Raw genomic sequence first — 16798 nt, 5'->3', positions numbered from 1 at the left:
AGGTATCAAAGTTTAAAACACGACCTCTTCGCTTACAACAAAGCAACAGGTCCCTTTAAAAAATGTAATTTGATTATGAACCAACATGACTGAGCATAATCAATGTACATCCTGGATCTGCATTCTGATGAAGACTTTGGACTGGGTCATGCTGTTTCCATGGATACCTGCAGACTCTAACCTAAAGCTGTGTTGTTTGCCCTACTGAACTCTGAAGTTGTCTTCTTATATAGGCCTGTAGAATTCTCATGTCCTTCTGAAGACTGCAGTGGTGTTATTTGTGCAATTTCTGTAAGTTCTACCTCTCTGTTCTGTATAGACAAAAGCACTGAATTAGACAAGTGTTTAAACAAAAATAAGTTCTGGACATTGCTGTTTGTTTGCATTTTCCACATTAAAGGTCTTAGGTAGAAATGTAACCACTAGTCAGATCTGTTACAACACGAATTTCCAGAACATTTGTTTGCTCACACACCCATTCCAAAAGACCATTTCAGAAAGAAATTTCTAGAGAGTCCATAGAGGAGGACAAAGGAATGAAGGTTATTGTCTTCACACATGTCATCTCTGATCTTGAGAATGAATGTTATTGTCTTCATATGTCGTCTCTAATCTGGAGAATGAATGTTATTGTCTTCACACATGTCGTCTCTGATCTGGAGAATGAATGTTATTGTCTTCACACATGTCGTCTCTGATCTGGAGAATGAATGTTATTGTCTTGACACATATGTCGTCTCTGATCTTGAGAATGAATGTTATTGTCTTCACACATGTCGTCTCTGATCTGGAGAATGAATGTTATTGTCTTCATATGTCGTCTCTGATCTGGAGAATGAATGTTATTGTCTTCACACATGTCGTCTCTGATCTGGAGAATGAATGTTATTGTCTTCACACATGTCGTCTCTGATCTGGAGAATGAATGTTATTGTCTTCATATGTCGTCTCTGATCTGGAGAATGAATGTTATTGTCTTCACACATGTCGTCTCTGATCTGGAGAATGAATGTTATTGTCTTCACACATGTCGTCTCTGATCTGGAGAATGAATGTTATTGTCTTTATATGTCGTCTCTGATCTGGAGAATGAATGTTATTGTCTTCACACATGTCGTCTCTGATCTGGAGAATGAATGTTATTGTCTTCATATGTCGTCTCTGATCTTGAGAATGAATGTTATTGTCTTCACACATGTCGTCTCTGATCTGGAGAATGAATGTTTTTGTCTTCACACATGTCGTCTCTGATCTGGAGAATGAATGTTATTGTCTTCACACATGTCGTCTCTGATCTGGAGAATGAATGTTATTGTCTTCACACATGTCGTCTCTGATCTTGAGAATGAATGTTTTTGTCTTCACACATGTCGTCTCTGATCTTGAGAATGAATGTTATTGTCTTCATATGTCGTCTCTGATCTGGAGAATGAATGTTATTGTCTTCACACATGTCGTCTCTGATCTTGAGAATGAATGTTTTTGTCTTCACACATGTCGTCTCTGATCTGGAGAATGAATGTTATTGTCTTGACACATATGTCGTCTCTGATCTTGAGAATGAATGTTATTGTCTTCACACATGTCGTCTCTGATCTGGAGAATGAATGTTATTGTCTTCACACATGTTGTCTCTGATCTGGAGAATGAATGTTATTGTCTTCACACATGTCGTCTCTGATCTGGAGAATGAATGTTATTGTCTCCACACATGTCGTCTCTGATCTTGAGAATGAATGTTATTGTCTTCACACATGTCGTCTCTGATCTGGAGAATGAATGTTATTGTCTTCATATGTCGTCTCTGATCTGGAGAATGAATGTTATTGTCTTCACACATGTCGTCTCTGATCTGGAGAATGAATGTTATTGTCTTCACACATGTCGTCTCTGATCTGGAGAATGAATGTTATTGTCTTCACACATGTCGTCTCTGATCTGGAGAATGAATGTTATTGTCTTCACACATGTCGTCTCTGATCTGGAGAATGAATGTTATTGTCTTCATATGTCGTCTCTGATCTGGAGAATGAATGTTATTGTCTTCACACATGTCGTCTCTGATCTGGAGAATGAATGTTATTGTCTTCACACATGTCGTCTCTGATCTGGAGAATGAATGTTATTGTCTTCACACATGTCGTCTCTGATCTGGAGAATGAATGTTATTGTCTTCACACATGTCGTCTCTGATCTGGAGAATGAATGTTATTGTCTTGACACATATGTTGTCTCTGATCTTGAGAATGAATGTTATTGTCTTCACACATGTCGTCTCTGATCTGGAGAATGAATGTTATTGTCTTCACACATGTCGTCTCTGATCTTGAGAATGAATGTTATTGTCTTCACACATGTCGTCTCTGATCTTGAGAATGAATGTTATTGTCTTCACACATGTCGTCTCTGATCTGGAGAATGAATGTTATTGTCTTCACACATGTCGTCTCTGATCTGGAGAATGAATGTTATTGTCTTCACACATGTCGTCTCTGATCTGGAGAATGAATGTTATTGTCTTCACACATGTCGTCTCTGATCTGGAGAATGAATGTTATTGTCTTCACATATGTCGTCTCTGATCTTGAGAATGAATGTTTTTGTCTTCACACATGTCGTCTCTGATCTGGAGAATGAATGTTATTGTCTTCACACATGTCGTCTCTGATCTGGAGAATGAATGTTATTGTCTTCACACATGTCGTCTCTGATCTGGAGAATGAATGTTATTGTCTTCATATGTCGTCTCTGATCTTGAGAATGAATGTTATTGTCTTCACACATGTCGTCTCTGATCTGGAGAATGAATGTTTTTGTCTTCACACATGTCGTCTCTGATCTGGAGAATGAATGTTATTGTCTTCACACATGTCGTCTCTGATCTGGAGAATGAATGTTATTGTCTTCACACATGTCGTCTCTGATCTGGAGAATGAATGTTATTGTCTTCATATGTCGTCTCTGATCTGGAGAATGAATGTTTTTGTCTTCACACATGTCGTCTCTGATCTGGAGAATGAATGTTTTTGTCTCCACACATGTCGTCTCTGATCTGGAGAACGAATGTTATTGTCTTCACACATGTCGTCTCTGATCTTGAGAATGAATGTTATTGTCTTCACACATGTCGTCTCTGATCTTGAGAATGAATGTTATTGTCTTCACACATGTCGTCTCTGATCTGGAGAATGAATGTTATTGTCTTCACACGTTATCTCTGATCTGGAGACTTTAATTAATTTCCCTACCTGTTGTTAGTAGAGATTTAAGTGATTACGTCATAGTAACAATAATCAACGCCTAATTTTGTACATGTAGCTATTTTGTCTAATTTAGTTAGATCACAGAATACACACACAAAACATTTGCTTACCTGTATGAACCTGGGGTAATTCATCACAGAAGACACACACAAGACCTGTGCTTACCTGTATGAGCCTGGAGTAATTCATCACAGAAGACATACACAAGACCTTTGCTTACCTGTATGAACCTGGAGTATTTCATCACAGAAGATCCACACACAACCTTTGCTTACCTGTATGAGCCTGGAGTAATTCATCACAGAAGACATAACCAACCTTTGCTTACCGGTATGAGCCTGGAGTAATTCATCACAGAAGATCCACACACAACCTTTGCTTACCTGTATGAGCCTGGAGTAATTCATCACAGAAGACACACACAACCTTTGCTTACCTGTATGAGCCTGGAGTAATTCATCACAGAAGACACACACAACCTTTGCTTACCAGTATGAGCCTGGAGTAATTCATCACAGAAGACACACACAAGACCTGTTCTTACCTGTATGAGCCTGGAGTAATTCATCACAGAAGATCCACACACAACCTTTGCTTACCTGTATGAGCCTGGAGTAATTCATCACAGAAGATCCACACACAACCTTTGCTTACCTGTATGAGCCTGGAGTAATTCATCACAGAAGACACACACAACCTTTGCTTACCGGTATGAGCCTGGAGTAATTCATCACAGAAGACATACACAAGACCTGTGCTAACCTATATAAACCTGGCATATTTCATCACAGAAGACACACACAAGACCTGTTCTTACCTGTATGAACCTGCAGTAATTCACAGAAGACACACACCAGACCTTTGCTTACCTGTATGAACCTGGGTTAATTCATCACAGAATACACACACAGGACCTTTGTTTACCTGTATGAACCTGGGGTATATCATCACAGAAGACACACACAAGACCTGTTCTTACCTGTATGAACCTGCAGTAATTCACAGAAGACACACACCAGACCTTTGCTTACCTGTATGAACCTGGGTTAATTCATCACAGAATACACACACAGGACCTTTGTTTACCTGTATGAACCTGGGGTATATCATCACAGAAGACACACACAAGACCTGTGCTTACCTGTATGAACCTGGAGTATTTCATCACAGAAGACACACACAAGACCTGTGCTTACCTGTATGAGCCTGGAGTATTTCATCACAGAAGACACACACAAGACCTGTGCTTACCTGTATGAACCTGGAATAATTCATCACAGAAGACACACACAAGACCTGTGCTTACCTGTATGAACCTGGAGTATTTCATCACAGAAGACCCACACAAGACCCTTGCTTACCTGTATGAACCTGGAGTAATTCATCACAGAAGACACACACAAGACCTGTGCTTACCTGTATGAGCCTGGAGTATTTCATCACAGAAGACACACACAAGACTTTCACTCACCTTTATTAACTGTTTATCCTTCAGTTTTTTCCGGTAACATAGCTTGCTCATCACAGGATAGTACAAATTTGGATCCACGTCTTCAGAGGGTACAAATCCTGAAAACGAAGCATTTTATATACATGTGGACTGAAGAAGGAGGCTTGTTTATCACATAGTGCTACCATCATCAGAACAAGTCGTAGGAAAGGATACAGAAAGCCGTCAAGGGTTTTAAGTTTGAATTACTTCTGTAGAAATGTGCACGTTTCTTTCCTTAAAGTTTCGTGTCAAAGTTCTCACCTGATATGGCACTGATGATCAAAGCTACTACAACAGTCAAGAGAGACCCAAACACGGTGTAGTGCTGATAAGACAGGCTGTACAGTTTCTCCAGTCCTGACCTTCAAAAACAACAAAACAACGTCGGAACAGTTATTCTGGTGATGAATACAAATGCCTACTGAGGAAATAGTACGAGACAAGAATGGCCGACACGATCACTTACTAACGTTAATAGAACAAGTGTTATCTCTGAAGGCTACAGACACTTCACGAAGATGCATTTTCTCCCATCTCAGACAAGGTGCCTGCTTCATATGGGCACTTTTGGACTTTAAATTTGGTTTAATAGTATTCATGTAAAAGGGATTTGTTGTTAAAATCGTCCTCCTGTAGGTCTACACCCTCAAGGTGCGATTTCTGTCTGTTTAGGTCAGTTTTAGCTTTGATGAGAAGAGCATTTCAAAAGTGAACTGTTTCTAAGTAATAATTACAGATGGTAATACATAATGCGATATAGAATACGATAAAGAATACGAAAAACGCACATTTGATTGGGCAAGGCTGTTGTGGCCAGTGTAGCCATAGTGGTGGTTAGACTGCCGTTTGTGTTCGTGCCGTTACATCCGTCGTCCCGAAAACCAAGGAAGGGTAATGCTGGCGGTACCAATATAGCGCCCATGGAAATCCATGTGATAAAGGTGAATCCGGCAACAAATCCGAGGCCCGTTCCCTGGTGAACGCGAAATGGGAAGATTAGAATAAAATCTGCGGGGGCATTAAGGAAAGAGCTATAAGGAGAGTAAGGAAAAAGCTTCAGGGAGATTAGGGTAAAAGCTGCGTGGAGATTAGGAAAAAGGCAGCCGGGATATTAGAGAAAAGCTGGAGGTAGATTAGGGACATAGCTGCATGGAGATTAAGGAAAAAGCTTCAGGGAGATTAGGGGAAAAGCTGCGGGGAGAGTAGAGAAAGAGCTGCAGGGAAGTTAGGGAAAAACCTGCAGAGAAGTTAGGGAAAATCTGCAGGGAGATCAGGAAAAAACTGCAGGGATATTAGGGAAAAGCTGCAGGGATATTAATGGAAAGTTGCAAAGAGATTAGGAAAAATCTGCAGGGAGATTAGTGAAAAGCACTAGGGAGATTAAAGAAAAAGCTGCAGGGAGATTAGGAGAAAAGCAGCAGAGAGATTAGTGGAACAGCAAGGAGACCAGGGGAAAAGCCACGGAAGATTAGAGAAAGAGCTGCAGGGAGATTAGGTAAAAGCAGCGTAGAGATTAGGGAAGAGCTACAGGGAGATTAGGGGAAAAGCTGCGGTGATATTAGTTAAAAAGCTGCAGGGGGTAAGGGAAAAAGCTGCAGGGAGATCAAAGAAAGAACTGCAGGGAGACTAAAGAAAGAGCTGCGGTGAGATTAAAGAAAAAGCTGCAGGGATATTAGGAAAAAGCTGCAGGAAAATTAATGGAAAGTTGCAAAGAGATTAGGAAAAAGCAGCAGGGAGATTAGTGAAAAGCACTAGGGAGATTAGAGAAGGAACTGCAGGGAGATTAAAGAAAAAGGTGCGGTGAGATTAAAGAAAAAGCTGCAGGGAGATTAGGGGAAAGCTGCATGGAGATTAGGAGAAAAGCATCAGAGAGATTAGTGGAACAGCAGGGAGACCAGGGGAAAAGCCACGGAAGATTAGAGAAAGAGCTGCAGGGAGATTAGGTAAAAGCAGCGTAGAGATTAGGGAAGAGCTACAGGGAGATTAGGGGAAAAGCTGCGGTGATATTAGTTAAAAAGCTGCAGGGGGTAAGGGAAAGAGCTGCAGGGAGACTAGGGAAAAAGCTGCAGGGAGATCAAAGAAAGACCTGCAGAGGGACTAGAGAAAGAGCTGCTAGGAGATTAGAGAAACACTGAAGGAGGATTAGAGAAAACACTGTGGGCAGATTAGGGAAAGAGTTGCGGGGAGATCAGGAAAAAGCTACTGGGAGATTGAAGTATGGATCTTAACAAAACATTCAAGGACGATCAAGAAGAAAAAAACGTGGCTAGATTAATGACGAATACAACAAGAACTCGACGGGGCACCGCGGGGAACGGGGTCCTGGCTGGCTTTGACGGTTGAAGCCCTGGTTCACTGCCACTGTCAGGCCTTTGGCTGACGTTATCACATCTTCGAACACAGTACACCAATGTAATAACTATATAAATAACGTCCAGGAAAGGAATAGAAAAGGAAGGCATTGAATAAATTGCCCCATGGGACTTAGCTAGCCACATATTCCAACAAAAAACCTCTGGAAAGGATTCTAAGCGAAACCCAATTAGACATTGGACGAGTCAGCTCCAGAACTCCACAGGATAATAGATGGTCAGCTCAGGAACCATAGAGGGCAATAGACTGGTCAGCTCAGGAACCCTACAGGATAATAGACTGGTCAGCTCAGGAACCCCACAGGATAGTAGACTGGTCAGCTCAGGAACCCCACAGGATAATAGACTGGTAAGCTCCAGAACCCCACAGGATGATAGACTGGTCAGCTCAGGAACCCCACAGGATGATAATAGACTGGTCAGGTCAGCAACCCCACAGGATAATAGACTGGTCAGCTCAGGAACGCCACAGGATAATAGATTGGTCAGGTCAGGAACACCACAGGATAATAGACTGGTCAGCTCAGGAACCCCACAGGATAATAGACTGGTCAGGTCAGAAACCCCACAAGATAATAGACTGGTCAGCTCAGGAACCCTACAGGATAGTAGACTGGTCAGCTCAGGAACCCCACAGGATAATAGACTGGTAAGCTCAGGAACCCCACAGGATAGTAGACTGGTCAAATCAGGAACCCCACAGGATAATAGACTAGTCAGCTCAGGAACCCTACAGGATAGTAGACTGGTCAGGTCAGGAACCCCACAGGATAATAGACTGGTCAGCTCAGGAACCCCACAGGATAGTAGACTGGTCAACTTAGGAGCCCTAGAGGATAATAGACTGGTAAGCTCAGGAACCCCACAGGATAATAGACTGGTCAGGTCAGGAATCCCACAGGATAATAGACTGGTCAGCTCGGGAACTGATCTTGCGATTATCAACTTGGAATGCCTCTTCGTGGTTGATAAATGGTATACTAATTTCAGACCTGATACTTAAGCTTAACAAAGACCATGTTCAGGAACGGACCTGAATCAAAAAAATGTGTGATACACTCACAAAGGAACTTGGCCAAAAATCTTAGGGGATATATTCAGAAACCGGCCCGAATTTTTTGGATTATATCGACATACCAGAGAGCTGGCACAAGGGAAGAAGACGGCGAGAATGAGGACGCCCCCTGTCGGACCGGACACCATCGACCAGAGACTCTCGTGGAGTTGGAGCACCATCTGACTGGCGTGCTGTACGAGAATAGCGCCCCCAATCGCCAATATCCCCATACACACGGCTGTGAGATAGAAGAAGGCAAGGAGGTGGTTAAGATAAATGACAATGACGTGGTGTAGACAAACGGCAGTGTCATGGTGTAGACAAATTGGAATGACATGGTATGAGTAGATGGGTAGATAGTGTTGTACACGGATGACAATGTCATGGTCTACAGAGATGTCAAGGATATAGTGTAGACAGATGACAATGATATGGTGTAGACAGATGGCAATGACATGGCGTAGACAGATTGCAATGATATAGTGTACACAGGTGGGAATGACATGGTGTAGACAGACGGCAATGCCACGAGGTAGACAGATGACAAAGGTGTGATGTAGAGAGATGGTAATGGTGTGGGGTAAACAGATGGCAATAACATGGTGTAGACGGATGGGAATTGTGTGGTGCAAAGGGATGGTAGTGACATGGTGCAGATAGACACGGTGTAGACCGATGGCAAAGGCAATGTGTAAACAGGAGACAAGGTGGGAGACATGTACATGTGGCATCTGAGTGTGAAGACAATACTTACCTGTGACTATACAGGTAAGGATGTGCTAAAAAATGAACCACTTATATGTGGCGATGGAGATTCCATTCGACTGACTGAACCGCTTACCTTTGACGACGATTGTCACCATATGCGAGGTGAACCACTTATATGTGGCGATGGAGATTCCATTCGACTGACTGAACCGCTTACCTGCGACGACGATTGTCACCATATGCGAGGTGAACCACTTATATGTGGCGATGGAGATTCCATTCGACTGACTGAACCGCTTACCTGCGACGACGATTGTCACCATATGCGAGGTAAACCACTTATATGTGGCGATGGAGATTCCATTCGACTGACTGAACCGCTTACCTTTGACGACGATTGTCACCATATGCGAGGTGAACCACTTATATGTGGCGATGGAGATTCCATTCGACTGACTGAACCGCTTACCTTTGACGACGATTGTCACCATATGCGAGGTGAACCACTTATATGTGGCGATGGAGATTCTATTCGACTGACTGAACCGCTTACCTGCGACGACGATTGTCACCATATGCGAGGTGAACCACTTATATGTGGCGATGGAGATTCCATTCGACTGACTGAACCGCTTACCTGCGACGACGATTGTCACCATATGCGAGGTGAACCACTTATATGTGGCGATGGAGATTCCATTCGACTGACTGAACCGCTTACCTGCGACGACGATTGTCACCATATGCGAGGTAAACCACTTATATGTGGCGATGGAGATTCCATTCGACTGACTGAACCGCTTACCTTTGACGACGATTGTCACCATATGCGAGGTGAACCACTTATATGTGGCGATGGAGATTCTATTCGACTGACTGAACCGCTTACCTTTGACGACGATTGTCACCATATGCGAGGTGAACCACTTATATATGGCGATGGAGATTCCATTCGACTGACTGAACCGCTTACCTGCGACGACGATTGTCACCATGTGCGAGGTGAACCACTTATATGTGGCGATGGAGATTCCATTCGGCTGACTGAACCGCTTACCTTTGACGACGATTGTCACCATATGCGAGGTGAACCACTTATATGTGGCGATGGAGATTCCATTCGGCTGACTGAACCGCTTACCTGCGACGATGGATGTCCGGATGGAGAGCCCAGGCGGCATCTCTTTGTGTTTATATTTCAGGTAGAGCGGTTGAATGATATCTTTGAGAAGAACAGCTGCCAAGGAGTTTAATCCCGAGGATATCGTGCTGCAAAGTACAAGTATGACTTCAGAAGGGTGCTATCTGTGTGTTGTCTGTCATTGTGGCCTATTCAACTCTTAGCACATGTATTCCCCTTAATACACTACCTGTATGATTACTGATTATCCCCTCAGTAACCTACCTGTATGATTATTGATAATCCCCTGAATACCACACCTGTATGACGATTGATAATCCCCCTAGTACCCTACCTGTATGATTATTGATAATCCTGTCAGTACCATACATGTATGATTATTGATAATCTTCTCAGTACCCTACCTGTATGATTACTGATAATCCTCCCAGTACCCTGCCTGTATAACTATTGATAATGCTCTTAGTAACCTACCTGTATGGTTATTGATAATTCCCTCAGTACCCTACTTGTATGATTATTGATAAGCCTCTCAGTACCCTACTTGTATGATTATTGATAATCCTCTCAGTACCCTACCTGTATGATTACTGATAATCCTCCCAGTACCCTGCCTGTATAACTATTGATAATGCTCTTAGTAACCTACCTGTATGGTTATTCATAATTCCCTCAGTACCCTACTTGTATGATTATTGATAATCCTCTCAGTAACCTACTTGTATGATTATTGATAATCCTCTCAGTACCCTACTTGTATGATTATTGATAATCCCCTCAGTACCCTACTTGTATGATTATTGATAATCCCCTCAGCACACTACTTGTATGATTATTGATAATCCTCTCAGTACCCTACCTGTATGATTATTGATAATCCTCTCAGTAACCTACTTGTATGATTATTGATAATCCTCTCAGTACCCTACCTGTATGATTACTGATAATCCTCTCAGTACCCTACTTGTATGATTATTGATAATCCCCTCAGTACCCTACTTGTATGATTATTGATAATCCTCTCAGTAACCTACTTGTATGATTACTGATAATCCCCTCAGTACCCTACTTGTATGATTATTGATAATCCTCTCAGTACCCTACATGTATGATTATTGATAATCCTCTCAGTAACCTACTTGTATGATTATTGATAATCCCCTCAGTACCCTACTTGTATGATTATTGATAATCCTCTCAGTACCCTACATGTATGATTATTGATAATCCCCCCAGTACCCTACTTGTATGATTACTGATAATCCCCTCAGTACCCTACTTGTATGATTATTGATAATCCTCTCAGTACCCTACATGTATGATTATTGATAATCCTCTCAGTACCCTACTTGTATGATTATTGATAATCCTCTCAGTAACCTACTTGTATGATTATTGATAATCCTCTTAGTACTCTACCTGTATGATTATTGATAATCCCCTCAGTACCCTACCTGTGTGATTATTGATAATCCCCTCAGTACCCTACTTGTATGATTATTGATAATCCTCTTAGTACCCTACATGTATGATTATTGATAATCCTCTCAGTACCCTACTTGTATGATTATTGATAATCCTCTCAGTACCCTACTTGTATGATTATTGATAATCCTCTCAGTACCCTACTTGTATGATTATTGATAATCCCCCCAGTACCCTACCTGTGTGATTATTGATAATCCCCTCAGTACCCTACTTGTATGATTATTGATAATCCTCTTAGTACCCTACATGTATGATTATTGATAATCCTCTCAGTACCCTACTTGTATGATTATTGATAATCCTCTCAGTACCCTACTTGTATGATTATTGATAATCCTCTCAGTACCCTACATGTATGATTATTGATAATCCTCTCAGTACCCTACTTGTATGATTATTGATAATCCTCTTAGTACCCTACTTGTATGATTATTGATAAGCCTCTCAGTACCTTACTTGTATGATTATTGATAATCCTTTTAGTACCCTACATGTATGATTATTGATAATCCTCTCAGTACCCTACTTGTATGATTATTGATAATCCTCTCAGTACCCTACATGTATGATTATTGATAATCCTCTCAGTACCCTACTTGTATGATTATTGATAATCCTCTTAGTACCCTACTTGTATGATTATTGATAAGCCTCTCAGTACCTTACTTGTATGATTATTGATAATCCTTTTAGTACCCTACATGTATGATTATTGATAATCCTCTCAGTACCCTACTTGTATGATTATTGATAATCCTCTCAGTACCCTACTTGTATGATTATTGATAATCCTCTCAGTACCCTACATGTATGATTATTGATAATCCTCTCAGTACCCTACTTGTATGATTATTGATAATCCTCTTAGTACCCTACTTGTATGATTATTGATAAGCCTCTCAGTACCTTACTTGTATGATTATTGATAATCCTTTTAGTAACCTACCTGTATGATTATTGATAATCCCGCCAGCACCCTACCTGTATGGTTATTGATAATCCCCTCATTACCCTACTTGTATGATTATTGATAATCCCCTCAGTAACCTACCTGTGTGATTACTGATAAATAATTTGTTGGAATAATATCTGAAACTAAGGCAAATTAACAGGAAACCGGATTTCAACGGTAATTGTGTGACGGTTTGCACACTAACGTCACTACTCTGACTCCAGATGTTTAAAAGTGTATTAAACTTATTTATTTGATTGGTGTTTTACGCCGTACTCAAGAATATTTCACTTATATGACGGCCAGCATTATGCTGGGAGGAAACCTGGCATTTCCAGGGGGTATACTAAATTTAGTCTGGACTTATGTTCGTGTAGTTTTGTTTTAGGACAAGACTGATTTAATCCTGGTTTAACTTTTAATACACTTGTCAAGCACCGACCGCTGTTTTTACTCTATGTTTTGTATTTTTAGATACTATTTATCTACACATACTGGTAGTATGAATACGTATTGTCCAGAGAGAGTTCCCGTGTAATTATTTATTTGATTGGTGTTTTACGTCGTACTCAAGAATATTTCACTTATACGACAGCAGTCAGCATTATGATGGGAGGAAACTCACGACCATCCCCACGTTGTTGACAGACCTCCCCATGTACGGTCGGAGAGGAAGCCAGCATGAGCTGAACTTGAACTCAAAGCGACCGCATTTGTGAGAGGCTTCTGGGTCATTACGCTGCGGTAGCGAGCTAACCAATTGAGCCACGGAGGCCCCTTTCCGGTGTGATTACTATCTCCCCATACTGCTATGATTACTGTTTGGCCAGGCTCACCTGAGCGCTGCGCTGAGCAGACAGGACAGAAAGAGACCAGGTATGCCAGGTAAATGATGAAGAATATCCATCACGTGCAGGGAGAAGATCTGAAATACACAAGGCCATCGGCCAGATTTGATAGCTGGAAATAACAGTGGAGATCAGAGATCAGTGCTATATCCTTCAGTATCTCCAGAGAATCCCAGGCATGGACACAGCTATGTTGAGTGGTGTGCGAGAATCTCTTACAATCAGTCAGGAGAAATCTTACTTCAAAATCTTGTCTGCAGTGACTATATATCATATTTGTCACCGCATGATCGGTATGAAGCCGAACTCCTTATCTAACGTGCCATTCTTGTAGGTTCTAAGTAGGTCAGCCACCAACCTGGTCCCGGACATCTATCCGGCCGTCTAACAGAGAGTCACAGTCATGATAATAGGCGAATGTCACCAGTTCGGAGTAACATTGGATTGTCGTGTAATGGATGTAGATCAGCCACTTTGTTAGTCCCGGGCATCTATCTGGCCGTCTAACAGAGAGTCACAGTCATGATAATAGGCGAATGTCACCAGCCCGGAGTATTATTGGATAGTCGTGTAACGGATGTAGATCAGCCACTTTGTTGGTACCGGACATCTATCCGGCCGTCTAACAGAGAGTCACAGTCATGATAATAGGCGAATGTCACCAGCCCGGAGTAACACTGGATAGCCGTGTACAGGATGTAGATCAGCCACTTTGTTGGTACCGGACATCTCTCTAACAGAGAGTCACAGTCATGATAATAGGCGAATGTCACCAGTTCGGAGTAACATTGGATAGTCGTGTAATGGATGTAGATCAGCCACTTTGTTGGTCCCGGGCATCTATCGGGCCGTCTAACAGAGGGTCACAGTCATGATAATAGGCGAATGTCACCAGTCTCGGACATCTATTCGGCCGTCTAACAGAGGGTCACAGTCATGATAATAGGGGAATGTCACCAGCCCGGAGTAACATTGGATAGCCGTGTACAGGATGTAGATCAGCCACTTTGTTAGTCGCGGACATCTATCGGCCGTCTATCAGAGAGTCACAGTCATGATAATAGGCGAATGTCACCAGCCCGGAGTAACACTGGATAGTCGTGTAACGGATGTAGATCAGCCACTTTGTTGGTCCCGGACATCTCTCTAACAGAGAGTCACAGTCATGATAATAGGCGAATGTCACCAGCCCGGAGTAACACTGGATAGTCGTGTATGGGATGTAGATGGGCCACTTACCTGGTCTCGGACATCTATTCGGCCGTCTAACAGAGGGTCACAGTCATGATAATAGGCGAAATGTCACCAGCCCGGAGTAACACTGGATAGTCGTGTATGGGATGTAGATCAGCCACTTACCTGGTCTCGGACATCTATTCGGCCGTCTAACAGAGGGTCACAGTCATGATAATAGGGGAATGTCACCAGCCCGGAGTAACCTTGGATAGCCGTGTACAGGATGTAGATCAGCCACTTTGTTAGTCGCGGACATCTATCCGGCCGTCTAACAGAGAGTCACAGTCATGATAATAGGCGAATGTCACCAGCCCGGAGTAACACTGGATAGTCGTGTAACGGATGTAGATCAGCACTTACCTGGTCTCGGACATCTATTCGGCCGTCTAACAGAGGGTCACAGTCATGATAATAGGGGAATGTCACCAGCCCGGAGTAACCTTGGATAGCCGTGTACAGGATGTAGATCAGCCACTTTGTTAGTCGCGGACATCTATCCGGCTCGTCTATCAGAGAGTCACAGTCATGATAATAGGGGAATGTCACCAGCCCGGAGTAACACTGGATAGTCGTGTAACGGATGTAGATCAGCCACTTTGTTGGTCCCGGACATCTCTCTAACAGAGAGTCACAGTCATGGTAATAGGCGAATGTCACCAGCCCGGAGTAGCATTGGATAGTCGTGTAACGGATGTAGATCAGCCACTTTGTTGGTACTGGACATCTATCCGGCCGTCTAACAGAGGGTCACAAGTCAATGATAATAGGCGAATGTCACCAGCCCGGAGTAGCATTGGATAGCCGTGTACACTGGATAGTCGTGTATGGGATGTAGATGAGCCACTTACTGGTCTCGGACATCTATTCGGCCGTCTAACAGAGGGTCACAGTCATGATAATAGGCGAATGTCACCAGTCTCGGACATCTATTCGGCCGTCTAACAGAGGGTCACAGTCATGATAATAGGGAATGTCACCAGCCCGGAGTAACACTGGATAGTCGTGTATGGGATGTAGATGAGCCACTTACCTGGTCTCGGACATCTATTCGGCCGTCTAACAGAGGGTCACAGTCATGATAATAGGCGAATGTCACCAGCCCGGAGTAGCATTGGATAGCCGTGTACACTGGATAGTCGTGTATGGGATGTAGATCAGCCACTTACCTGGTCTCGGACATCTATTCGGCCGTCTAACAGAGGGTCACAGTCATGATAATAGGCGAATGTCACCAGCCCGGAGTAACACTGGATAGTCGTGTAATGGATGTAGATCAGCCACTTTGTTGGTCCCGGGCATCTATCGGGCCGTCTAACAGAGAGTCACAGTCATGATAATAGGCGAATGTCACCAGCCCGGAGTAACACTGGATAGTCGTGTATGGGATGTAGATGAAGCCACTTACCTGGTCTCGGACATCTATTCGGCCGTCTAACAGAGAGTCACAGTCATAATAATAGGCGAATGTCACCAGCCCGGAGTAACACTGGATAGTCGTGTATGGGATGTAGATGAGCCACTTACCTGGTCTCGGACATCTATTCGGCCGTCTAACAGAGGGTCACAGTCATGATAATAGGCGAATGTCACCAGCCCGGAGTAACATTGGATAGTCGTGTACAGAATGTAGATGAATTTCGTAATCCAAGCAGACCTGCGGAAACAGTTAAACATAGCGTTCTTACTGCAAACTTTAAATGCAAAATCTTTTTAAGTGACTTGCCAAAAGTCGCCGGTTTCCTCTAACCATGAAACTGCCCGTTTCCTCAAACCATTAATCTGTCAGTTTCTTCTAACCATGAAACTGTTTGTTTCCGCTAACCATGAAACCATCGGTTTCTTCTTACCATGAAACTGCGGAATGCCTCTAACTATGAAACTGGCGGTTTCCTCTAACCATGAAGTTACCGGTTTCCTCTAACAATGAAACTGTCGGTTTCCTCTAATCAGGAAACTGACTGCTATCGCATAAACGAATACTTCCTGCGTAGGTCGTTAAACAATAATGACATTAATAAATTTAATAAAATATAAGACTGCTTAAGAATTACAGAAATTTCAAATGTTATATTCAAATTGAAGTTGTGTAAACTTGCAAAAGGGAACGACGAAGTCTTACTTCTGCGCGTCTCGTAGCTTGCCGACGCTAAGGAACCTCTGTATCATCACCTGGTTACCGCCGTCGTCAAACACGGAGGAGGTTATAGCGCCAAAGGTGAGGGTCCAGAACGTGTGGCGAAT

At 42.7% G+C, this 16798-nt stretch overlaps 2 protein-coding genes across 2 annotated transcripts; one reads left to right on the top strand and one right to left on the bottom strand.

Moving 5' to 3' along the window:
* Positions 1 to 149: 149 nt before the first annotated feature.
* LOC135468334 (sodium-coupled monocarboxylate transporter 1-like) lies at positions 150 to 5582 on the bottom strand. The gene is made up of 4 exons (XM_064746533.1): positions 5544 to 5582; positions 5017 to 5117; positions 4735 to 4832; positions 150 to 311 (listed from the first exon to the last, which is right to left on the bottom strand). Exons 1-4 carry the CDS (start codon positions 5579 to 5581, stop codon positions 177 to 179), a joined length of 372 nt encoding a protein of 123 aa, XP_064602603.1. The 5' UTR covers position 5582; the 3' UTR covers positions 150 to 176.
* A 1759-nt stretch (positions 5583 to 7341) lies between these two features.
* Positions 7342 to 8130, top strand: LOC135466033 (uncharacterized protein FLJ40521-like). The gene has a single exon (XM_064743427.1). It carries the CDS (start codon positions 7342 to 7344, stop codon positions 8128 to 8130), a length of 789 nt encoding a protein of 262 aa, XP_064599497.1.
* Positions 8131 to 16798: the final 8668 nt, after the last annotated feature.

Source organism: Liolophura sinensis, chromosome 1 (genome assembly GCF_032854445.1).
Source record: "Liolophura sinensis isolate JHLJ2023 chromosome 1, CUHK_Ljap_v2, whole genome shotgun sequence".
Taxonomy (NCBI): domain Eukaryota; kingdom Metazoa; phylum Mollusca; class Polyplacophora; order Chitonida; family Chitonidae; genus Liolophura; species Liolophura sinensis.
This window is presented reverse-complemented; position numbering and strand designations above follow the sequence as displayed.

Bases quoted from the DNA above. Each gene is read 5' to 3' on its own strand.
- LOC135466033 (XM_064743427.1), top strand. From the start codon at position 7,342: ATGGTCAGCTCAGGAACCATAGAGGGCAATAGACTGGTCAGCTCAGGA.
- LOC135468334 (XM_064746533.1), bottom strand. From the start codon at position 5,581: ATGGCTACACTGGCCACAACAGCCTTGCCCAATCAAAT. The intron at 5,118-5,543 runs GTGCGTTTTTCG...TTGTTTTTGAAG, and splicing joins ACAGCCTTGCCCAATCAAAT to GTCAGGACTGGAGAAACTGT. The intron at 312-4,734 runs GTGAGTGAAAGT...TTGTCTATACAG, and splicing joins AGGATAAACAGTTAATAAAG to AACAGAGAGGTAGAACTTAC.